The following is a 27,069-nucleotide window of genomic DNA, read 5'->3' as shown; positions in this document are numbered from 1 at the left end:
TTTGTTTTGGAATAATATAAACACGTAATATTTAAGTGTTAATACAAACAAATGTGCATAAGTGACAAGTGGATGTTTCATTATGTTTCCATTTGAATTGTTAGCTTATAATGGTACTGTGTCAACCCTAATCCAGGTCCTGAAGCTGGAGTCAATGAGTTAAACATCTGAACTGAAGCCATCATAGAACAGAAACAGTATGTTTCTGGACACGGGAACTTATTCAAAATTTTATTTAGTCATTCCTCTCTACAAGTCCTAGAAGCTCATAATTGAAATTTCTGAAACCCTTGTGTATTGTTGTTCATCTGTGTAATCAAACTATCCCCATGTCAGTGTTGTGCTAAACAAGGCTAGGGCTCCTACCTCCCTCTTAATGTGTCTATGCAGGGCCACAGGTCACCCCAGAATCTACATCCACATTCATACCTACATCTAGGTACGTACTCTTCAAGCCACTGTATGAGATATGGCAGAGGGTACCGCGTACCGCTGCTAGTCCTTTCCAGCTCTGCTCACAAATGGAGGAAGAAAATAAGATTGTCTATATGCCTCTGTACAGGCCCAATTTTTTTTTACCTTGTCTTCATGGTCCTCATGCGAAATGTATGTTGGTAGCAGTAAATCATTCTGAAGTTAGCTGCAAATACCTGTTCTCTAAATTTTCTCAGTAGTGTTTTGTGAAAAGAACATCTTCCCACCAGGGATTCCCATTTGCATTCACAAACCATCTCGTACCACTCAGGTCTTGACTGAATAGACTAGTAACAAATCTAGCATCGTGCTTCTGAATTGCTTTGATGTCTACCTGTAAATCGAACTGGTGAGGATCCCAAACACTTGAACAAGACTCCTATTAGTTCAGTGAATGAGTGCTCAAATGAGGGGTATAGAGAGCATGGAATGTATGAGATTTCTGACTTTATTACGAATAGTTACAATTTAAAAATACTTAGTCCTTTCCCACGGGATGAGAGCCGAAGGTGGGAGAGGGTTGGAAAAGTACACTCAGTTTCGAAGTTCCTCTATAAGTAAGTATGTTTAGAGCTTAGAAGTTCTATAACTTTTGACTGGTTGAAGATGAAGTGGCAAAAGTCTGTGTCAAGTTAAACGAAATGAAATGCTGTACAACTTCATTTCAGACAATTTTTCTGAGAAATGTTCACGGGAGGCACTAGAAACAAATGTTCGACAAAAAGAGTGAGGTAAAATGATTTTTTTAAAGTCATTGATTTTCAACAAAACGTATCTCGAAAAGTGTTGCAAATTTGACAAATACGTATACAGAAATTTTATAGGAAATTTAATTAGTTACCATTTTTGTTTGGAACTTTTTTTTTCTACAGTGCACCATTTCTGAGTTATGAGGCAAAAACAAAAAAATTAAAAATGGGACCTTTGCTCCCCCCTTCCATCTTTGGTTCACCTTCAAGGGGTGCAGACTTTGAGGACATTTACCTCCTAATTATTTCAAATAAAGTTCTAGAGTCAGAAATTCCCTTATATTCCATGCACTGTATAATACATCCATTGACTAGACTGTGTATGTGAACTCCTTGTAGAAGAGCTAGACTTTCCCAAAGCCCTCCCAATAAACACAGTCTTACATATAAAGTCTGTGCCATATCAATTAATGTAAGTCCATCTGATGATGAAAATGTAATACTTCAAAAAACATTGTCCAAACTACATTGTAATAAATGTGACTGATTTCAGCAATTTGTAATTTTACGTGATATTCATAATGGTCACAATTGAGCTTAATCCAAAACAATTGTCATTAAGGACTACTGTAATACTTCAAAAATCAGGTTTTCATTTAGTATATGAACATTTTTGTATTCCTTGTTTAATAATAATCAAGGTATTTTTTGCTTTATTCTTGGGGTATTTACTTTGTTGTTCCTTATTTTTGTATCTCATTTTTTTTTTACTAATGGATTGAAGGATTTTATGCTCATGAAAATGGTGTTAATGGACCTCAAACTTTAGACAGCAGCATGTTCTCCACATTAAGTAGAACTCTTTCTTCTGAACACAAGGTTACATAGGGCTTATCGAAGAGAGGAACTCACTATGGTACTCACAATTGTTTTAAGTGAAAAGTGTCAAATTAAAGTAGTTACTTTAAACTGAATTTAGTTTTGGTACAGCTATTACGGAGCAACCAAGAAATGCTCAGTCATTTAAGTTAGCACCTGTATTATTCAGAATGTAATAGATATACATAATGTGCCAACTTGGTATTAATATTTATCAGAAGTTTTGTTTAAACTGTACTATTTCATCTGTGAAAGAATTCATTATTATTAATTTTAGTAATAATATAAAATTAATTTTTAAACTTCTTATGTCTTCATTACCCTCATTCATACTTATGAAATTCATTCTTTCTCTCACTTTTATTTGACAGTTCATTTACATTTATTTGCACTGTTAGAGATGTTTTATGTCTCAAAGAAGCTATCTGTGTCCCTTGTTGGTATCCCAGAAACTTTTGTTCTTTTCTAGGTTTCAAGTGGAATCTTGGCTGGCATTCTCAACATATCCCCAGAAAAGATTCAAGCTGTTGACATGGATTCCATAAATTCTCCTATTCATTATAGTTTTCTGAGTGGAATGCCATCGTCCTACAAGGATTATTTTGAAATAAACCCTCAGACAGGAGCTGTAAGGCAGATACAGCCTGTTGATACATCTGTTGCTAAAAAATTTGAGATAATTATAAAGGTAAGGTATAATTTAGAAAATTACAATTACAATAAAAGATATATACTTCCAAGTAAGTTATTGAAAGTGTTATTGCCTTGTTCCATTAGGCAGAAGAAGAATCTGAACAACGCAGATTTGCAACTGCAAAACTGTTCATCACAGTCAAGCCAGTGGACAGCAACCCACCAAAAATCCAGGTCTCTGCAGCTGATGGATTTGTGGATGAAAATGCACCAATTGGAACTAAAGTTATTGATGCCAGTGGGAACCCAATTAAGCTTACAGTAACTGATGCTGATCTTGTACGTACTTTTGTCACAGAATTTGTAGCAATATGGTAAGGAAAGTTCTGGTAAATGTAAATAGTTTCCAGAATGAGATTTTCACTCTGCAGTGGAGTGTGCGCTGATATGAAACTTCCTGGCAGATTAAAACTGTGTGCCGGACCAAGACTCGAACAAAGGCTCAAGGCAAAGGTCCCAAGTTCAATTATTGGTCCAGCACACAGTTTTAATCTGCCAGGAAGTTTCAAAATGTAAATACTTAGTAGTAATGGAGACCACTCACTGAATAGTAGAAGTGTCGAGTTGTTGACAAGCACTTGAAAAAGAAAATGAAAACTTCTTAGATTTTGGATAAATCCATTAATGAGCATGCACAACCAAACACATATGCCCCCCTCCCCTCCTCCACACACGCACACACACACACACACACACACACACACACACACACACACACAAACCACCTGCACAGCTACATTGTGCTGTCTGACTGTATGTTCAGCCAGCTCAATGTAGCTGGACACGTGTGTGTGTGTGTGTTTGTGTGTGTGTGTGTGTGTGTGTGTGTGTGTGTGCATGTGGGTGGGTGGGTAGGTGCGTGGGTGGGTGGTCGGTACGCTCGCTTGTGTATGTGTACTCGAGCTCATTATTTCCTCCAAAACCTGGCAAGCCTTTTTCTATTTCTTTTTCTTTTTTTCCCTTTTTGTGCATCTGTTGATGACTCAATGCTCCTGCTGTTTGGTGAGTGGTCTCTTTTACTCTGAAAGTATAAACTTTGAAAATGCTGTAATACAATGCTCACAAAACTGAAAGGACAGAAGTGTTAATGCTTTATGTGAAAGTGGTTTTTCTCCTAGTTGCTGTGAAATCTTGGAAGTTAATTTTGAAATGCTTAAGTTTATATGTACATATGCTACCCATTTTCAAGATTTATGATTGTTGCAGGGTCCTGATGATCCAAAACCAACATATGCATTCGAACTGACAACAAACTTCTTTAAAGTTGACAACAGTGGCATACTGGTGGTCAATGAAGAAACACTTGACAGGGATCCGCCGAGCCCAGGGAAGTTCAGATTTCAGGTATGTGAATGAACCTGTAAAGCTGTTCTCATGCACTGACTGATGGGCACAGAGATCTGAGGAAGCAACCTTCGACCAGCACATCAGCTGCAGCACAATGAGGAATAGTGTGGATAAGTAGGTCTTGCCTCCCTTGTGCATTGCATGTATGCTCAATGCAATGCAGTGAGCATATGTCCTCTCTGTGGATAGTGTAATATTTTTCCCAATGAGTTGTAGATAGTGCCTACAACAACCCGGGAACTATTTACTCAACTAGAACACAGCAGACTAAACTCAGAAATGATATTTAATAATGACTAGTACAGTGGTAATGTGCACTGAATTGATTTCTTGCTAACGTAGATATTGAACCCCCCACCCACTTATTAGTTAATCAGTTTCTGTAGCTGAATGGTCGTGTGATGGCTGCCATGCAAAGTATTCGAGTTGAGTTCCTGGTACTGCCAAGGATTTTTCCTTGGTGGGTGGAGTGGTGCAGGGCGCACTCAGCTGTAGATGATGTTAACTGATGAGCCAGTTAATTCAGAAGTAGCACCTCCAAGGTTCAAAAAGTATGCAAAACAGCCTGGAGAGTGGTTTGAAGGCAAACAGTTAACCTATAAAACTAAACTCAAATGTATTGTTCAATAGCACGCTTATTGCAAACAGTGTCATTTTCATCCCACCAAACAGGATAATTTCTTTCAATAAGTTTGCCCAAAATTGCAAGTTATCGTTATCGTGGTTGTAAGTATTCCGTATACCCATAAAGATCTCTCCCTCAGGAAATTTCTCCAAATCTAAATTATTATTAAATTGTCTTCCCTGTTTACAACCCTCCACAAGTGACCAGTAAACCATTAGTAGCAATAGGCAGCAATATATCTCCTTAGTTGTTCCAAGAACTCAATAGAATCATCATAATCCTGCATCACAGAACTGTTCATATAAATATTAATTAATCTCCTTAAAGCAACATATCTTCAATCTCATCATCATTAACAGCATCATCACTCTCAGCTTCATTGTTCACGGACAAAATTTCTTGTGCTCTAGTGCATCATCAGTCTCAGCCATTAGCACTTCAGTACTAACTGAATCATTCCATTCCAGTGACATCTTGCAATAACTCATCACTACACTGAATATCATAGTTACCATTTTCACTTTATCATTCCCTTGAGTACTATTTGTAGCCCAACCATAAAATTTTTTTCAGTGACATCCTCCTACTCAGTGCTTATCATAGATTGAGTGTTATTCCTTCTCACATCGGCACTTATCAAAGCACATGCGCTGACAATTTTCTCTTGTGTATCATGCAAATAGTGAATAGTCACTGAATACGGCATATCCATGTAACATGTCATTGACATGTAAACATCATTCGACGGTTTCACAATACGACACTACTACGAATGGTAAGACTGGTATCGTCGAATCAAGTGAATGTGAATGATGTGTTCCTTTGAAGAACAAGTTGACATGCTTCTCAATTACAGAGAATGCCATGAAATTCAGTGAGAGCTAGAGACTTGTTGCAGCACTGCACTGATACCAATGGTCTCACTTTGAACACCTTCTGTAAATGGACATTCACTCCACCATTGTGACCTTCGTTGACCTTCAGAGACCTTACTGTTACATATCATTGGATTTGTCTTGATAGCTGCTATCAGAAAATAAGTACCAAACTATAGCATCCCATGTATAAAAACAAAGTTGACCTTCACATCTCTGAAGTGACCTCACCTAGCAACAAAAAAACAACGTCATTTTATGGCCCTGTTGTCCCATGCAACTTTTTTCCCACCAAATTTTTAGCTCCTATCATTCTTTTGGAGTTATTCTTGGTGGCAGTAGTTAGTGACTCACACTGTATACAAACTGATGAAGAAGATTAGAGTGTCTCAGATCAGTAAAGGAGAAAAAGGACCCACTCCCAATATTGGAAATATACCAAATATCATATACATGTGAAAAAGTCTGTTGGAATGCGCAGATGATCCATCAGTACAAAACAATTTGAAGATAAACAGTGTTGATGGTGGAGACAGGTGGAGAAATAAACCATGGCACAGCACATGCTGTGTGAGAGTGACCATATAATAAAATTCACTGACATGCAGATTCACCCATCCCTTTTTGCAAGGAAGCCATTGAAATTCAGAAACACGTCAATAGTTTTGACAAATAAGAAGCAGCCTCAAGATGAATAATTACTGGAATCCTGTACTGCAGCAGTCAACTGTTGCATATAACATGGGAAGAACCATAGTGGTAATCTTACTTCCAGAAATGGAGGGTGGATCTTTGACAACACCAGCCACTTGTGCTAGCCAAATGTCAGAAAAATCATTAAACAAATGCCCACCCAAGACTTTGAGATGAAAAACAACAGGCAATAAGTTACCATAGTTCTCTGCCCTATGGTTGCCTAAAAGTTCTTGCAGAAACTTATGAAAGGCAACCATGCCACTCTTTCAAGATCACTCGACAAATCAAGAATGTCTTCATCAAACATTGATTCCCTAATGTTGAAACCTACAAATGTTCCTATCTTTATTTTTCCTTCTCTGATTCTTAGAAACTTCTTTGCAAGCACAGAATCCTTGTGAAGTTTTCTCCAAGGCTTTCACTAAATTTTTGACGAGATGCAGTTTAATATGAAGAGGAGGTAGTTACACATTTTTGGGGTCAATAAGAATGTTCATTATGATCTTATGCATGGATAGCAATTCATTCTGAGTAGGCCATTTCTCCCATAATAGTATTTTTTTTCTGTCTCTGCTGTCACTCTTGCATAGAAGATAGCAGTGCTTCATATATACAAGCAACACGTGAGAAAGTGCTGCAATTACTTTGAAACCTCCAAATGTATACCATATGTATTTCTCATACTGGATAAGTATATCTCCTTCAGATTAGCTCTACAAGCAATCAGAAAAGAAGAAAATTTGTACTCATTATGAGAAACTCTGCTTTCAATCTAACTTTGCTGGAATCTACAAAAGAAATACCACCTTATGTACACCAAAGTCATGGGTGAGTGCCTCCACCATGGTCACAGTATGTTAACAAAAAAAAGTGTCATCTTCCTTGGAGAAATAATGAGTAAAACAGCATGGTGGTCATGATAAACATTGCAGAAGAGAAAATTCTAGCCTTTTAATCGTGACAGCCTATTGATTTGACAAATTTAAATTATGAATTATGTCATTAGGGCCCCTTGAGACAGAAAGTGTGGCTCATTTGATTCACAGTGGCCTCAGAATGTTGGATCGGCCTGCATATCTCCTTTGCTGTGTTCTGTGAGTTCATCATTATATTTGTCACCACTCACTGTCACTTTCTCAGGAGGTAATGATATTGAAAATTCTCCACTGTGACGAACAGCCCTAAGAACAAATGGTTAGTTAGGACGTTGCTCTGTTTTCCTTGTTCTTGACATCATTCAATCTATCTTTGCCAAAGTAAAATAACAGCTGATTGTGGTCCATTGGCTCTTCAAAATCTGCCAACTGGAATGGACATGTGATACACTGTTTTTAATTACCCCGTTAGGAGTGCAGCCAATGACAAACAGCATACATAGGACATGAGAAAGGGGGGGGGGCAACTCTTGTCCTGGTTGCCAAGCATACTCTACAAGAGTATTAAGTTTCCATTTTGACACTCCACAAATACAACAAAAAATTGTGATATTTATGCGGATTAATGTTAGCATGTTTTCTTCTGATTTAGTACAAACCATAAACTTTCACACATTTGGAACAACAAAATCATGTAAGACAGTTGTCACAATGCTGAAATGCAGTTGATTCTGTATGTTTGAAGATGAGTCATTTACAATGCTGCCAAACCACCTTTATTTCCTGGAGTTAAATTTCTGAATTTTTCATTTGTTCAAACATCATGTTCTGCCAACTCCATCATGGAATGGGTCAAATTAGATATTAACAGACAGAACTGACCACTGGTGGCTACTTTTGTAAACTGTGCTAACAACAAATTATGACAAGTGCTGATGTACAAAAACCGATAAGTAATTCCCATCACTTCCAGATTACTTCAGGTGTGTGTTTTAGGAGAAGCATAGCTGTGTTGATAGAAGTGATTCCTTCTCTTGCCATACTACTCAGCTCCTGTTACTATCTAATACTTCAAATGAAGCATTTTAACTTCATTGAGACCCATATTAGCTGTCTACACACTGGAAACATCAGGATATGTCTGATAGAAGTATTAAAATAAGGCAGCATTTATGTTCCTAAGGCCAAATATACAGAAAAATTTTAGAAGGAGTTGCTAATGAGCTATTCCTGTACTTCATTTTTTATATATGCGTAGTTCAATTTCTTGATTGATGTTCACTGGAAACATTTGCAGACTTTTGCCCCCGAATATAAACTTCACTCTGAGCCCTAGAGGAGGATGTGTTGTCTACATGGAAATTATTTCTACTTCTAGTATTGTGGCTGTGAATAGTTGAGTTCATCCTAAAACCACTCTTCTCATTAACCACAAATACCATCAGGGAGTACATATAGTGGCATGTGAGTGTAAGAATACTTAGGTGCCTGCAGAAGCTTCAGCAAATTGTTCAAAAACTTTTTTCACCTTAGTACAAGTGCTCCAGATAACTGTGCCGTAGGACAGAACTGAGTGAATGTATGCTGGATTTGGAAATGGGGAAAGTGTGGAAGTCACCTAGAATCCCAGATCAGCAGAGATTTATCGGGCAGGACAGTCTTTCCTTCTCAAGCCATCCAGTAAAGGGTTCTGGGAATCTTTTCCAAACTCTCCCCATTTTTTAAACCTCATCAGTCTGTTTCCTTCAGCCTCTTCCTTTCCCTTCAACCCTTCTGATAGAAGGAGGAGGCAGTGCCTCTGAAAGCTTGCAAATTTCTATTCCTGATGCCACTCGGTGAGTAGATATGTTACCCATTCTATAACATTTTGAGTTTTTGGAAGATTAATTGTTAAGGTGATGGCTGTGCATTCTGTTGTTAAGATATGATTCCATCAATGCAAGGCGAAGACATTTAATGCATTACCATTTTAGTTTCTATAGCAGAATTTTTTATCTATGCCACCGAAGGCCTTGACAAGATCACATGAAATGCCTACAGGGTGATTTTTATTGTTTAATTCCACTAGAGGAGAGTTTGTGAGATCATATGCAGTTTACACAGTAGAGATGCCTTTACGGAAGCTAAACTGAGCTACAGTTAAAAAGTCATAAAGTTATTCTGTAATTCTTTTGTGTCTTTATTCTCAGAAAGTCGGTTCAGTATTGTGTTCTTAGGTACTTTCTCAAAAATTTGTGTGAACACAGGAAGGAGTAAGATTACTCCATAATTAGAGGTCAGTTTCTTATTTCCACTTTTGTATGTTGATGTTCCTTCTGCATACTTCAGTCTTTCTTGACTCATCAACTGATTCAAAAAGTAACTCGCAGGTGGTGCTCCCAAGTCAGCAGGAGATTTTAGTACTAAGGCTGAGATAGCATCATAGCCAGAAGAGTACCAACATCTGATAGTGGAATTTGTATTACCTGTCAAAGTCAATATATTATATCTGCTTTTGATGGACAATATTTTGTTCCTGTGTTTTCAGCTACTGTTAGGAACAATTCACTGAATTATGTAGCCAATGATTTTAATTTCACATTCTCTGTTGCTGCTAGTGCCCTCAGAAAGATCGATATAATTTGCATTACTGAGTTCATTCTTTTTGTGCCTAATAATGGTACAAATTGTCCTTGCCTTGCTCTCGGAATTTTCATTTTCTGCATAGCGCTTGGTTTCTGCCTTTTTTAGGACTACATTGCTCGTAGTGCATTTTTAAGGTGTGATTAGAGCTAATCTTTTCCATTAAATAACATTCTCTCTTTGTAGCACAAGATATTTTGATCTCAGATGTTAGCCACCCTCTGTCTCAACTTCCTTGGATCATTGTAAAGGAGAACTGGATTCATAAAGTTGTTATAATATTTGTAGTAAATAGTTAAATTACTCATCTACTGTATGTTCTTGGTTAACTTCTTTACATTTTTTGATCCTGTAAATTCTAACAGAAACTAGTGTAGCTGACATATTTTGTTTTTCCCTTCATAGCTAAACCAATTATTTCATTAAATTAAAATTAAAATTAAAATTAAAATTAAACCAATTATTTCATTAAAGACAGATATAGTTAGGAAACAATCAGCAGTTGTTGTGCCATGCCCTCCTATTCTTATTGGGAATGTTACTGTGGGAATCAAACTGAAGCTGGTCAGCAGTAACTCTAGATGCCCTCAATCAGAACTTTCAGAGTCGAAACATATATTGGGATCTCCGCATGCAGCATTTTCCCACTTAGTGGGAATGAGTCATATTAATACTCCCTTCTACTTGATTAATGAAGTTTAGAACTTTTCCTGTTGGTGGCATATAGACTGTCAGAAGTGCTACCTTGTATATTTCAAAGTCTTTTAGTGAAGTATGACACTGAAGCAGATGGTCTCTGCAGTATATACTAATGTCTTTGGCCTTGGACTTTAGTCCACTTTTTGTGTGTATTGTTACTCTCATTTTCCTTTACCTTATGCCTACAGTAATGCATAGCACATCTGTAGAAGTACCTTTAAGTCTGTCATACCTTGTGTTAAAAAAAAGAAGCTCTGTTTTCACATTGTACAAGCTTTTTATGTTTTGATGAAAAAGTCCAAATGTATTATGGCTGTTGAATTTTGTACTGTCCAAATTAATATTATTTGTAATTCTGTTTATTATTTCAACTGTGCCTATGGTGATCTGGCAGCTCTGTATTTTAGAAACATTTACCATAAAAAAGACCTAGTGAAAATATTGGGAACCACAGGGATTGAATGGGTACTGTCCTTGTTACACTGGATGGTTCTGAAAATTAATTGTTCAAGTAACCTTTTACAGAAACATTAACGTTCAGATGTAGACAACACCACATGTGGTATGACCTTGTGAGAAGCGATGTGTGGTAATTTTCAATAATAATAATAATAATAATAACAATAATAATAATAATTGCAGTTGTAACCATCTACACAGATTCATCTAAAATATCCACAATAACCTTGAATGAAAATCATTTGAGTAAAAATACAATTTTTACATACGTTTTTATGTTACTACATATGTGTATATCATGTAAATAATATTCAAGGTATACATATAAAAAAATGTTATTGTATGTGAAGTTTTACTGGATTGTGTTCTTTAGTAACATAGTGTATCATGTTTTTCAGTGAGAAATGAGAATTTAGTACTGACAACTTTCGTTACACATGTCACAAGAAAACTGAGCCCAATAGCCAAAAACTGATCTCATTTTCAAATTCAGCACCCATGACTTAGCAAAGAACACCATTCAATTCTTTTTAGCAAATATGTTGTTGATCAGTGTAATTAGGAAGCTAGGACTTCAATGGAAATTTCAATAAGTGAAAACTAGAATTGTAGATGTATAGGCTCCTGCTGATAGTCAGTTAACATGCAAGTTTTCTAAGCATAAAACTGTGTCGGGTTGTAAAATAACTGTTGCTGAGTTAGTTACTTTACAGTATGAGGCAGTTCTGCACCCAGAAAACTTTTGCGCTGGATTTCTTCAGCACATCTGATATTTGCACTTTGTGTGTTTAAATAAGTAAATAATGATCTTGAGTGTCTTGAAAAGTATAGTTGCTGCTCATGATATAGGGGAGATGCACGACAAAAAGACTATCAGGAAGTGAGCTTTCAGCCAACAAGACCTTTGTCAAAAATAGACAACACACACACACACACACACACACACACACACACACATATGTGACCAGAGTCTCTGGCAGCTGAAGCCAGACCAGCTGCCAGAGACTGTGGTCATGTCTGTGTGACTGGCATTTGTGTGTGTGTGTGTTGTCTATTTTCAGCAAAGGCCTTGTTGGCCTTTTTTTGTTGTGCCTATCTGGGATTCAGCATCTCTGCTATTGGTGAATAGAACTATCCTTTTCATGATATTGTCACATTCCATCCTGGATTTTCCATTGTTTGATATTGAATGTTATTGATACATTCAGAGCATACAAATAACTTAAAGTGGAACTATGTTACAGGTTGTTGCTCGGGAGATGACCGGAGGTAACGGTGCCGCTAGTCGCCCGCTCACCCTCACCGTCACCTTGAACGATGTGAATGACAACGCGCCACGGCTGCCAGCGATAGCCCCCATCACCATACAGGCCGGAGAAGGGAAGCGCCTTGTCTATACTGTAGGTTGCAATGGGTTTTTATCAGTATCCATTCTTCTCAGATTTTATAATCATAATGTGATCACACAGTGATGTGTAGGCTCTAAATGACAATTTAACACAATGTTTGTATCCCATCCAAGACTACTTAGTATCTTAGATAATGAAATGATATATTTGTTAAAACTCAGAGAAATAGTATCAGTGGCAATTGAGAGATTTATACCGAATAAATTAATAAGCAATAAAACTGATCTTCCATGGTACACAGAAGAGGTCAGCAAACTGTTGCAGAAGCAATGAAAAAAAATCTTACAAAGCAAGCAAAATCTCCAAGACTGGTAATGTTTCACAGGAGCTTCAAATCTGAAATGGAATTGGGAGTGTGAGATGCTTTCAATAGCTTTTACTGTGAAACTCCATCTGGAAATCTGGTAGAAAATCCCAAGATACCAGTTACAAGATACAATCAATATTCTCACTGTGCAATAACAATGGCAATGTTACCAATGAAAGTGCCACTAAAGTTCTGTGGTTACAGTTTTCTGAAATTCCTTCACCAAAGAAATTCACAAAAGAATTGAAGTAAATAATACAGAATTCAAATCAAGAACAGCTCCAAACATGAGAAACTTAGTAGTTGATATCCTCAGTGTAGTGAAGTAACTTAAATCATTTAATAAAGGCAAGGGAACCTCCCCATCGCACCCCTCTCAGATTTAGTTATAAGTTGGCACAGTGGGTAGGCCTTGAAAAACTGAACACACATCAATTGAGAAAACAGGAAGAAGTTGTGTGGAACTATGAAAAAACTAAGCAAAATATACAAACTGAGTAGTCCATGTGCAAGATAGGCAACATCTAGGAGAGTCCGAGTTCAGGAGCGCCGTGGTCCCGTGGTTAGTGTGAGCAACTGCGGAACGACAGGTTCTTGGTTCAAATCTTCCCTAGAGTGAAAAGTTTACTTTCTTTATTTTTGCAAAGTTATGATCTGTCCATTCGTTCATTGACGTTTCTGTTCAGTGTAATAAGTTTAGTGTCTGTGTTTTGCGATCGCACCGCAAAACCTTGCGATTAGTAGCCGAAAGGACATGCCTGTCCAATGGAAACCGAAAACATTTGATTGCAAGGTCATAGGTCAACCGATTCCTCCACAGGAAAACACATCTGATATATTCTATACGACACTGGTGACGGCATGTGCGTCACATGACAGGAATATGTTGTCAACCCACCTAACTTGTACACTTGGTGAATGGGTAAAAAGATTCTTCTACCTTGCCCAATTTAGGTTTTCTTGTGGATGTGATAATCACTCCCAAAAAAGTGTGAAAACATAAGAGTTTGTCACATTAACTGCAACAGTTTCACAGTCGCACGGTTTTGTCTGTGCTCTGTCAAAACATATGTTTTTAACGTTTTCAAATTTTTCCGTGTATAGACCGTCAAATCCTGCATATGTCCAAGCAAATCTGAACATGTCCTGGAATTTTGGAGAGCATTGTTGATTATATGTGAGTGCCTGAATTTTGATAATTGTCTGAAAATAAAAAATTAAAATTTTCTCCCGAGGGAAGACTTGAACCAAGGACCTATCGGTCCGCAGCTGCACACGCTAACCAAGGGACCATGGCACTCTTGGGTACACACCCACCTGGATGTTGCATATCTTACACATGGACTACTCAGTTTGTATATTTTGCTTATTTTTTCATAGTTCCACACAACTTCTTCCTGTTTTCTCGATTGATCTGTGTTCAGTTTTTCAAGACCTATCCACTGTACCAACTTATAACTAATTCTGAGGGGGGTGCGATGGGGAGGTTCCCTTGTTAGCAACCATATACAACTGCTTACTTGATGGAAGATCTGTACCTAAAGACTGAAAGTCGCACAGTTCACACCAATACTCAAGATAGGAAATAGGAGTTACCCGCTGAATTACAGACCCATATTACTGATGTTGATTTACAGTAGGATTTTGGAACATGTACTGTGTTTGAACATTATGAATTACCTCAAAGAAAATCATCTGTTGGCACATAATCAGCACATATTCAGAAAATATTGTTCTTGTGAAACAAAACTTCTGTGTCATCCGACAAGACACAGCCAGGGCAAAAGCATGACAGGTGTAAAGATGCAAACTGGTGTCATTGCCAAAGAGACTCGCCACTTGTGCAAGTTCCATCAATGCTACTGGTGTCACTGAGAATGGAGTTATCGACTTCGCCCCAGCCAATGGGCAGCTGAGTACAGTCTGCCAATGACCGGACAACAAAAGACAGAAGCCTACTTGGAAAATAGAAGAGCAGCTCTAGATCATCATCGGCTGACTTAGACAGGGAACATCATTTAGTGAACTCTTAGAAGTGAACAGACAATTGTAATTGCATTTACTATGTCCTGTGAAATTACCTATGATTATTTGCACTTACTCATTGAGGACCTTTTTTGTATTATATTGCAAGCATTGCTGTATGAGTTTGTTACTAATTTGTTGGAGTGTTGTAGAACCTTTATTCTCCTATGCTATTACCTGACATTGGGATCTAGCTGGGTAATAGTGGCAAGGGGAAATTGTTTTAGCAGTGTACCGCACCAGAAGCCATTTCATGAACTCACCAACTCTGCCTCCACAGCAGTGGCGATGAGGCCTTTACACAACTGGTGATGAGGGTTTGCAAAAAATTTTTTTGCATCTTCATGATTTTGCAGTTTAAAGACTGTTCCATAAAAGTTTGGGCATGCAGCTGCACAAATTCAGCTTCTTCTAATATTTCAGCTGAATACCATCCAGCTATCCTCAGAGTGAGCCAAAGTGACTAACACTCTAGCTTTCCTGCCGTATGTGGGAAACCTTTCATCAAAAATAGGACAGATCCACAGTAAACACGAAGTGAAAGTGATTTTTCGCCCTCCACCAAAGACTGCAGCACTCCTGGGTTCTGTTAAAGATGATTTGGTGCTTCAGAAGCCTGGGGTTTATAAGATCCCCAGACAGATGACACGTACAGTCGAGGAGAGATGCACTGCAGGCACACCCGTCTCGTACAACCTAATGAATCTGCGGTGGCCGAGCACTGTATTGCCACTGGGCACTCTATGGTGTACGATAACGTCGAAATTTTAGCCTCGACTTCATATTTATGGGACTCAGTAGTGAAAGATGCAACTGAAATTCAGTTGGTGATGAGTTTAATGAATAGAGAGAGCGGCTTCAGCTTGGACAAGTCATGGAATCTAGGAATTTCTGTAATTAAATCACAAAGATGTCACAACGGTGCAGCTCTCTGTGCGACATCGATATCACCATGTTGATCGACTGTGCAGCCGTAGATTTAATTTACGTGCATATGTTACACCTCTTTGCCACCTATCAATGTCACTGGTGCCTCGTGTATCTTTGGCCACATACGCAGTGGTTCGGTCCTCAAGTTTAAAAGGACAGAGCAAGTGCTGGAGCGTTCGTCACCTTGGCTACCTCTGAAGATGGATGGATGGTATTCAGCCGAAATGTTAGAAGAAGAAGCTGAATTTATGCGGCTGCACATCTGAAATTTTATGGAATTTTATGCTCTTTATTTGCAGAAAATAATGAGTACTATTGACAGGGGATGTCATATGGATTCTATATTTCTGGATTTTCAGAATGCTTTCGATTCATTCCTCACAAGCAGTATCCAATCAAACTGCTTGTTTATGGAGTCTCAGTTGTGCAACTGGGTTCATGATTTCCTGTCAGAAAGGTCACTCTTCATAGTACCTGATGCAAAGTGACTGAGTAAAACAGAAGTGATATCTGGCATTCCCAATGGAAGTGTTATATGCTCTCTGCTGTCCTTAATCTGCAGGGTGTCCAAAAATGCAGTGCCCAAATTAACAGAGGTGATGATGCACACAAAAACAAATATAATTTGTAAAGTAACCGTCTTGGAAACACATATTGTTAGAGTAAAGATTACCCAGGAGGTTTATTGTCTGTGATTGAGGATAAAATGGAGTTAAATGTTTTTCACTCTGTTCTTGTTCTGATAACTATTACATTACAATAAATATTCGAAATGAGCAACATTAACCTCTGTGCTGGAAAATGCATGGCATGTTCTGTATTTGTGTAGGTACAGCAAGAATTCTTGCAACCGATTCCGCCTCTGAGTCAACTCAGCTTACATGTAGCCCCAGAGAATGAAGTTGCCCGCAAAAGGCAAAGGACTCTAGTTCGAGTTTTGGTCCGACACACAGTTTTAATCTGCCAGGAAGTTTCATATCAGCACACACTCCGCTGCAGAGTGAAAATCTCATTCTGGAAATATCCCCCAGGCTGTGGCTAAGCCATGTCTCTGCAATATCCTTTCTTTCAGGAGTGCTAGTTCTGCAAGGTTCGCAGGAGAGCTTTTGTAAAGTTGCCAGGAAGTTTCATATCAGCACACACTCCACTGCAGAGTGAAAATCTCATTCTGGAAATATCCCCCAGGTTGTGGCTAAGCCATGTCTCTGCAATATCCTTTCTTTCAGGAGTGCTAGTTCTGCAAGGTTCGCAGGAGAGCTTCTGTAAAGTTTGGAAGGTAGGAGACAAGGTACTGGCACAAGTAAAGCTGTGAGGACGGGGCGTGAGTCATGCTTGGGTAGCTCAGATGGTAGAGCACTTGCCCACGAAAGGCAAAGGTCTCGAGTTCGAGTTTCGGTCAGGCACACAGTTTTAATCTGCCATGAAGTTTCATATCAGTGCACACTCCGCTGCAGAGTGAAAATCTCATTCTCAAAACATCCCCCAGACTGTGGCTAAGCCATGTCTCCGCAATATCCTTTCTTTCAGGAGTGCTAGTTCTGCAAGATTCGCAACAGAGCTTTTGTAAAGTTTGAAAGGTAGGAGACGAGGTACTGGCAGAAGTAAAGCTGTGAAGATGGGGCGTGAGTCGTGCTTGGGTAACTCAGATGGTAGAGCACTTGCCCACGAAAGGCAAAGGTCTCAAGTTTGAGTTTCGGTCCGGCACACAGTTTTAATCTGCCATGAAGTTTCATATCAGCGCACACTCCGCTGCAGAGTGAAAATCTAATTCTGGATATTCCAAATTGTGTTTCCTGATAGCACGATTATCAAAAAATCCAGTTACACAACAATAATTTGTCATATATAATTACTTATGGATGTGGCCCTTATTTACAGAATCTCCTGGGTGACAAACTCAGGGAAAGTGGATTCTTTTGTGTCATAAGATGAGAGTTTAAACAAAATTGTCTAAAAGGAATACATGGATTTGGTTGTTTGCCTCTAAGGTGAACAAAATCTGTCTGTATATACAAGAAATTCAACATCTGTATTTTTGAATTCTGCCACATCTTCCATTTACAGTCATGTTTCCTGGTAGTTCTGAATGGTTTGAATATGTCACGTAAGAGTAGAATTGAAATTTCAGTGAATGGACCAAATGTGAATTTAAAGATGTTGCATGATTTGCAAGCATTTATAATCAGTGAAGAAGATAATCAACCGCAAATGTTTCGTTGTGGCATTTGCTGACATCATGTAGTGCATGGAGCTTTGAAAACTGATCATGATAAAAGTGACTGAGTGTTCATGAATTTCTTGGGCGATCTGGTACACATCCATTGATTTTATTACCATGAATTATTGTAGAAACATTGCTTGCACATTTAATTTCCTTCATATTTTATACAAGGTATTGGAGAGGATTGCGATTTTTAATCTTGTTGCCAATTTCATGTGTTTTTGCACACATTTTGAGGCATTTTAACATTTTACTCCATTCTGCATTTTTGTCAATTTTGCGTTTTTTAAGTGTAGACCACACGGAAACATAAAATAGGATTTCACTGTACATGGAAAACAATAGCCTTATTTTCAGAAATGAGTGCACATGTATTTTGCAAAGCCTGTCTCTAAAAATTACTGAGAAGAGTCCTTTGAAATTAAAGATAATCAGAGGTGACTCATGTTTATCACCCAAAGTTATACAGGGCTCCATTTGGAGAAATTCTTGAGTGACAATTGCAATGTAGGAATTTGTATCAAAAAACATATAACTCCATCAACAGCTGATGTAGTGAAGAGAGAATACTTTAAATTCTGTGAATATTCTGAAAATCAATTGAAACAATTCATGCTGAGAACAACAAGCTTGATGAATTTTTGTTGAATTTACTGCAAAGTATGAACCATGCTTCATCAAGTTCGTGGAGAAGCTGTTACTCATATATTATGGAAATGGTGGAGTTGAAGGCAGCTTTTCTGTTAGCAAAGAAGTTTTAGATGAAAACTTAGAAGAAGATACAGATGTTGCAGAAAGAAGTGTTCACAATGCAGTACAATTGTTAGGTGGTTTACAACTAAATGGGGGCATCACAAAATCAGTGATACTAGCTGTGAAAAATGCTTCATCAAGAAGAGTAGAAGCTGTGGAAAAGAAGAAATCTTATGAAAATGAAGTGACCAACCCTAAAAGAAAAACAGTTCAAGAAATAAAAGATTTCAAAAATAAAAAAAAATGATTATAGAAAAGACAAAAGAAGAAGCTGAAGTTTTAGATGTTGAAATTTCAAGTTTACTTAGGAAAGTTAAACACTGAATCTTTTATTGTGAAATTTAACATTTGACATAAGTTTTTTGCCTTCAAAATTGTTATTATTACATTCAGCTTTCATTTCAACCAGCTTTCATACTCATAAAAAAGTATTTTTTTTCATTGTACCACACTTAGTTTTGAGAGGTCATGAATGTAACTAAAGAGATAATGAAAAAGTCATGAAAAGGTGATGAATTAGATCCACTGAAAATTGGTAGACACCCTGTCATAGGATGATACGAATGAAGCAGCTGTTCATGCACCACATTCATATTAAACTATGATGAATACTGAGCACAGCAACAATTGCTTGCATGCTTGTCTCTGGATTGTTCTTAAAATGTAACAGCACTTCTTTCCCAGTGTTAGATGTACACATCATCCAAGGTCTGCCTGCATTAGCCCTGCTTACCATCAATGAGCTGGTAATTCCCAGTCGAGTGCAGTTTACAATATATGTGCTGTATTGTGGACATCCGTGTGTTGGGAAATGTTTGCGATACATCACCGGGCTCTTTGACAAATGCCTTCAGCCACACTGTAAACAAAGTGCTTGTCTCACAGTTCTCCCTATGTGTAGTGATCCATGTTGAAACTGCAACTGTCATGCAGGCACTAGTACTACCCTCCATTTACTGACTCAGTGTTGAAATAGCATTTGATGTAACAATGTTAAACACAGTGACTTTTATCTGCTCACTCATATGCTATCTAAGCATGCTCAGTGCTCACACAATATGGGGTTTCAGCATATGATTGCTTTACGAAATATGTTTGTTTTTTCTTGTGTATCATCCATGTTAGTTTGGGCTGAATTTTTGTTACACCCTGTGTGTAAACAATTTAGGAGACTATCTGAGTATCCCTCTTAGATTGTTTGCAGGTGATGCTGTTGTTTATTCTCTAGTAAATTCATCAGAACAAAATAAATTGCAAAATGATTTAGGCGAGATATCTGTGTGGAACAAAAAGTAGCTGTTGAGTCTAAATAAAAAATGTGTGAGGTCATCCACATGAGTAGCAAAAGGAAGCCATTAAATTTTGGTTCAAAAGGCTATCAGTACAATTAAATACTTAGGAATTACAGCTACAAACAACTTAAACTGGAACAATCATATATAAAAAGTCATGGCCAAAGCAAACCAAGGATGGCTTTTTAATGGAAGAACACATAGAAGATGCAACAAATCTACTAGAGAGACAGCATAGGCTTGTTGTTTTATTTCATCTAGTTTCCTCAAGTAATTTAAATAAATGCAGCACTGTCTCAGATTTTCAGAAATGCTGGAAAACGTCATATTGGCTGGACTGTCTTGTTATTCACCTGCAGTCTAAATCTGGATAATTGAGATCAGAGAAAGATGGGGAAGTAGTACATTGGGCCATGTTGAGGAAGTACTCAATGGTTCTGGATTATTGTATTCAGTTCTATAGAGTTTGTGGAAAGAGGTACCACCTATTTGCACTCATACATCAAAGAACTGTTTGACAGACAAGAGAATACTGATCAGTATGCATAGTTTCTTTGGTAAATAGCATCACAAGCTCACCACTCATTCAATTTATTATATACAGTCACCTTAAATATTGCAGGGATAATGAAGAAAGGCACAATGCACAGTTTGTGAGCAAGATTGGCATTATGGGTAGCAAAAAACACTTCTAGATGAAGCAGATTTGATTATGGAATATTCATTTGTGAAATTGTGGATTACTGTTATGGATCAGCTGTGCCGAATTCACCATATAAGGCTCCACAAAACTGAAGGCCAGAAGAGATGAGAATTGAATTTTTTAAAGATTTGAGAGACTATGTTGCTCTGCCATAACAAAACTGGACTTGATATGCAAGACTGCTACATGATACAGGGTGATGTAAATAGTCAGAATCATGCATCAGTATCATTTATTTGAGAATTTATTGGTTACACAAGATGTCCTACTAGATCTGTGAGATATGCAAGTGCAAATATCTCACTGAGGCTCTGCTATTGTACGGTTACAAACCTGATTTCTGTGTTCTGCTCCACACTGCCTCTTCGGCAGCATACCAGTCTGTAGCCATGAAACTGAAAAACTTAATGAATGCTAGGTGCTTAATAATGTATTAATAATGTATATAACACCAGAATTTTGACTTCACTTTTTCACATATTTATTATTCTTAATGCCGTATTGTTAGAACAATGGTCAGTTTCTTAAATATGTAAGATAAACAGCACTTGACTCAGGTTGTCTCTCAGAAACAAATGAGAGTTCAGTGGCAGAATGCATCGAACTAGTTATAATGCCTAAGCACAGTTTTTAGAAACACTACCCATAAATCAAAAGTAGCCCTGCGGTGAATTACAACAACCAATTATATCAGTGACAATGGTGGTCCAACCTTCCCATTATTTACAACACAGTTCTGTCAAAATATTCACAAACTTGCATTAGCACTATCACTCATAAGTTATTAGGCAATGACAGTACCACATTTTCTTCTGGATGCCAATATGCATACTTTCTTTTAGATGTTAGTGTATTCACATTCAGGTGGGTACTCTTTTGTCATATGTGGTGCCTAAGAGCTTTCAGACCATGGACTCTCACAAAGGTATTAACATGTTCACATTTGAGTGCTGATGTACATAGATGTTACACAGTTACTTGCCAGTAGCAGACTGACTATTTTATGTGATATCGACTATTTAAAGACTGGCGTATGAACAAATTGTTATTTTGGAAATCACACAATCATTTGAAAAACTGCTACATTAAATTTTGCTACTCAGGACATACTATATGTATTAACAATACTATTTATGAAATATGTGGTTGTCTAGGAATTTAGAAAAGTTTACAAAACCATTTTATGCATCCACATTGGGAATGTCCTATTTACAAGTGCAGGTGCTATATTGAAGATAATTGGAAATTATTCCAAAATTGTAATTAATAGCTTGATGAATTAATGAATTCTGCCATCTTGTGGATAAAAATTTGGTGAATGAAAGTATAACAGAAAATATCAGAATTTGACAGGCACAGAGGCAATATCTATGATGGAAAATATAGAAACTTCTGAACTCTTCTGTTAATTATCTTGTAAGTTAATTAATGTCACAGAATTTGAATTATGTTACTGGAAAGTCAGAATGCTAGTTTTCGTGATTGAGTGGTATCACTAAACCCATAAATATGTATTAGCTCACACACCATTTGCTAATTCACTGAAGTAAAAAATTCAGCTTGATTAGCAATACTTTCATGAAAACTGATACAAAGGAAGAATCAGCACATTAACATCAATAACCTGAACAATGAACCTAAGTGAAATTCAGTCTAGATATCATTCTGAAATATTTATGTACATGGCACATGTAAACTATGTAAGAGAAGAAAGTAATATTTTCAGGGGTTGAAATCATAACAGATGGAGTAATTCCAGCATGCTGTGTCTCAATATTTAAAAGAGACTTTTTTATAGTTGGTAAGAGCCCTATAAGCATTTCACAGTCACACTTCACCTTTTCACTGAGGGACTTCCAAAGTCTCACAGGACACAAATGCTTACATGTTGCACTTGGTGGTGCACTGCAATAGTTTCCACAGTCACCAGTCTTATTGGAAACTGGAAAATCAGAGCAATATAACTAATGTGTTCTGTTCACTATTTGCTATATATACTTTTTGAATGATGGCAGAACCCTTTATTGCTGGTAGCTTATAATAAACATGTAAGATGACATATTATCTATCAATCCCATTATAAAAAAATCTAATATCCGCTCACACATATGTTAATTCTAGTCACAGACAATTATATTTGTACTCAGAAGAAAAAAATCACAAAAATTAGTAATATTTGTCAATAATTCCTTCCAGGCTACATTATTTTATGAATTTCAGGTTGTTGCAACAGACGATGACCTTGGTGAGAATGCCGAAATTTCATACAGCATATATCATGTCTCCAACAATGGAAGGCAGAAATTCAAAATAGAACCAAAAACAGGTGAAATATTTACCATTGGAAAACTGATAGCTGGAGAACAGTACAGCATAACAGTCCAGGTACACCCTAAACTTCTGCATGTTCATTGGTAGCTAGCTGATAGTATTACAGAGTGTGATGCAATGACATATAGACAATTTACTAAAGCCAACCATCATCATTCTTTTGATTTTCTTTAGAATGACTCTAATAAAATTCGATGTGTTCTTACTTAACTGTGCTAAAGTAGAAGAATTGTTGACCATGAGCAGAATAGAAATGTACCTAGTAGAATAGTTCATGATGGGAGGCACTCTCCATGATACCTAGTCAAAGTGTAGGGGTATAGAGAGACAACTAGTGAATGAAATTTGCTTTGATGTCAAGAGAGCAAAATGTGAAGCACACAACAAATACTGTAGCAGAAAATTATCTCTCAGAAAACCCAAAGATAAAAACTAGATTATGAAAAGGATAGATTTCTATTCACCATTAAAATGACTTGTTGAATTGTAGACAGGCATGATGAAAAGACTGTAACATATAAGCTTTTGTCCAAAGACTTCTCCATAAAAGAGAAACACATACATATTTTCACAAAAACAAGCACACCTTGCACACACATGACCACTGCCACACTGCCCAGACTGTAACAGAAAAGTATTGAATGGGAGCAGTAATCCAGAGCAGGATAGAGAAGAGGAAGAAGAGAGATTGGTGCTGCCTGGCAGAACATGCAAGGTCTAGAGGTGATAGGACAGGGCCAACAGGCACAGTGTCAGGAGACTGTGGTAGAGGGATAGGAGGGGGAAAAATTGAGGATTGGAAAGGAGATGAGCTGAGAAGGGAAAAAACTGATGGATGTGCTGGCAGAGAGCACAGCAGGGAGGTGAATTGTGGGGAGGTGACAGGGCAGTGGGGGGCAGAAACTGTTGTCTGGAGGGTATGGAGACAGTAGATTACTGTAGGTTGAGGCTGGAATGACTTCAGGAGTGGAGAATGTGTTGTAAAGATTACTCCCATCCGCACAGTACAAAAAACCTGGTGGTGGAGGGGACGATCTAGCTGGCTCAGGTTTCGAAGCAGCCATTGAAATCCAGTACGTTATTTACAGCCTGCATGTTATACCACTTTACTCTTGGCCACAGTTTGGCTGTAGCTATTCTTCCTTGTAGACAGCTAATTGCTAGTCATACCAATATAAAATGCTGAACAGTGTTTACAGCAGAGCTGGTATATAACATGCATGCTTTCACAGGTGGCCTGTCCTGTGATGCAGTAGGATAAGCCTGTGACAGAACTAGAATCGGAAGTACTGGGTGGTTGGATTGGGCAGGTCTTCCACTTGGGTCTCACAGAGAGATATGATCCCTGTGGCAAGAGGTTGGGATTGGGAGTGGCACAAGGATGGACTGTGGTGTGCTGGAGATTGGGCGAGTAATGGAACACTACTTTAGAAGGGGTGGGAAGGATCTCGGGTAGGAAGTCCCTCATTTGAGGGCTGATGATAGATAATCAAGAGCCTAACAAAGGATGTGGTTCAGTTGTTCCAGAGTGGCAGAGGGGTCACTCCTTTGTAGCTGTTTCTTAGGAGTGTTGGGAGGATTGGGGGTGTGTGGGAACTTGGCATGGGAAATCTGTTGTCAAGCTAGGTCTGGGGGATAATTTCTGTCTGTGAAGGCTAGGAAAATTTCCTGTAGAAGGCCCACAAATAAAATAGGTTGGCATAGGAGGGTGCAATGCAGTTGCACACAGCTGTGCAGCAGATTTGTTTACATAACTAAGGAGGAGTAGTGTTAGGATATTGTTAGTAAGGTTGTTGGGGGTTGTTGATGTATAGTGTGGGAAAAAAAGGGATCGAATGGGTGAGGTACAGCAGAATGCATGCGTTACCATAAGGGAAGAGATGTTGAGGGGATTAATTAGGTTCAAAAGTTTGTCTAAAAGGTTTCTACTTGATTTTTGTTTGTGTAAGGTTCACTGCCAGAACAGTTTTCAATCAGTTTTTGTAGCAGTTATGATTCAGTCAAGTCACAGTTTTGAAGCAGATTTCGAGGAAATTATGTAAGTGTTTCTGACACCTTATTTGAAAATGTTATAGTATAGGTTTACATGACCAGAATTGCTTACTTGCTAAATATTCCTGACCTCTATCTGCATGATAATCAAAAAACAAGACCATGAGTCGGAATGAACAAGATATGTATTCTGAAGTTCTACCAGCTCTGCTGTAAACACTGTTCAGCATTTGATATTGGTATGACTAGCAATTAGCTGTCTGCAAGGAAGAATAGCTACAGCCAAACTGTTGCCAAGAGTAAAGTGGTATAACATGCAGGCTGTAAATAACGTACTGGATTTCAATGGCTGCTTCGAAACCTGAGCCAGCTAGATCGTCCCCTGCACCACCAGGTTTTTTGTACTGTGCGGATGGGAGTAATCTTTACAACACATTCTCCACTCCTGAAGTCATTCCAGCCTCAACCTACAGTAATCTACTGTCTCCATACCCTCCAGCCAACAGTTTCTGCCCCCCACTGCCCTGTCACCTCCCCACAATTCACCTCCCTGCTGTGCTCTCTGCCAGCACATCCATCAGTTTTTCCCTTCTCAGCTCATCTCCTTTCCAATCCTCAATTTTTCCCCCTCCTATCCCTCTACCACAGTCTCCTGACACTGTGCCTGTTGGCCCTGTCCTATCACCTCTAGACCTTGCATGTTCTGCCAGGCAGCACCAATCTCTCTTCTTCCTCTTCTCTATCCTGCTCTGAATTACTGCTCCCATTCAATACTTTTCTGTTACAGTCTGGGCAGTGTGGCAGTGGTCATGTGTGTGCAAGGTGTGCTTGTTTTTGTGAAAATATGTGTGTGTTTCTCTTTTATGAAGAAGGCTTTGTACAAAAGCTTATATGTTACAGTCTTTTCATCATGCCTGTCTACAATTCAACAAGTCATTTTAATGGTGAATAGAAATCTATCCTTTTCATAATCTAGTTTTTATCTTTGGGTTTTCTGAGAGATAATTTTCTGCTACAGTATTTGTTGTGTGCTTCACATTTTGCTCTCTTGACATCAAAGCAAATTTCATTCACTATTTGTCTCTCTATACCCCTACACTTGAAAAGTGTTTCACCTACTCCTATATAAATCGGATATTGGCTATTTCATTATTCAACTCTAGTAACGAGATAGTTACATCTCAATGCTAAGTTATCTGTAAGCCATCTTTCATTTTTTTCTGAATGCTCATCTAATTTTTAATTACTTGCAGGCAACAGATAAAGGTGGAAAATATTCTCAGACAATAGTAGAAGTTAATGTGGTTCCTGGTCCAAACACTCGAAGTCCAGTATTTGAGCAACAGACATATGAAGTGCAAGTCAGTGAAGGTGCTCCTATAAATTCTACAGTTGCAACTATCATTGTAAGTGAACGTTTTCTATGAAATACATAATTTTATGTGAGGATATGAATTCAGAAAGCTTATGAAATATCTGACAAACTCCACTGCAATACAAGTGTGTAATGCAGTTAAAATTAGTGAATTATTTTTTGTAATAATTTTGTACATATTTTCAGGCAAATGACCCTGAAAAGGACCCAGTCACATATTCTATCATATCGGGCAATGATCTACGGCAGTTTGCCATTGGAGACCGGACTGGAGTAATCACTGTCATACGAAAGTTAGACAGAGAGGAACTCACAAGATACCAGCTGGTATGTTTCTTACTTTTATTCATATATTCATTCATTATGTCTCCTAGATCTCATCACATAGCAGAGCCTTCAGTGTTGTGGGATGAGTCAGAATTTATGATACTTCCAAATGTTCATAGAGCAACAACTGTGAATGCTCAAATTATTAACAGGAATTCTTCGGAAAATTTATTGTCATCCTGCATATCAGTGGGATAAGGGAACTGGGCCTACTTTCCCTTTGTGGAGCGTGTTGTCAACCAAATGGATGGTGTTTTCAGTTAGAAATGAATAGACAGTAACAAACATTATAATCGCCCTTGATGCTTCAACTCATAACAAATCTGATTGCTTGTAAAGCCGGTGAACTTACTGGGATGGCCACATGCGATAAATATGATAATAAAGACTGTATGATTCTGGCATGTATTATAAAAAAGGCTTCACTCAGATAATACCATCATAGTCCTGTCTGTCAAAGAGAATACCACT

The 27,069-nt window shown here is 38.0% G+C and overlaps 1 protein-coding gene across 1 annotated transcript in view; it reads left to right on the top strand.

Annotated features, from left to right (window-relative positions):
- The window catches only part of LOC126416112 (cadherin-99C), a 627,926-nt gene that overhangs the window by 510,720 nt on the left and 90,137 nt on the right, over window positions 1-27,069 (top strand). The window contains exons 8-14 of the mRNA XM_050083623.1: window positions 2,512-2,730; window positions 2,820-3,014; window positions 3,942-4,079; window positions 12,178-12,333; window positions 22,794-22,958; window positions 26,150-26,302; window positions 26,458-26,598. Of these exons, the coding sequence (XP_049939580.1) occupies window positions 2,512-2,730; window positions 2,820-3,014; window positions 3,942-4,079; window positions 12,178-12,333; window positions 22,794-22,958; window positions 26,150-26,302; window positions 26,458-26,598 (1,167 nt within the window). The remainder of the gene's footprint in view (window positions 1-2,511; window positions 2,731-2,819; window positions 3,015-3,941; window positions 4,080-12,177; window positions 12,334-22,793; window positions 22,959-26,149; window positions 26,303-26,457; window positions 26,599-27,069) is intronic.

The sequence above is a fragment of the Schistocerca serialis genome, chromosome 8, assembly GCF_023864345.2.
Source record: "Schistocerca serialis cubense isolate TAMUIC-IGC-003099 chromosome 8, iqSchSeri2.2, whole genome shotgun sequence".
NCBI lineage: Eukaryota > Metazoa > Arthropoda > Insecta > Orthoptera > Acrididae > Schistocerca > Schistocerca serialis.
The sequence above is the reverse complement of the archived record's forward strand: the minus strand, read 5'-3'. Positions and strand labels throughout refer to the sequence as shown.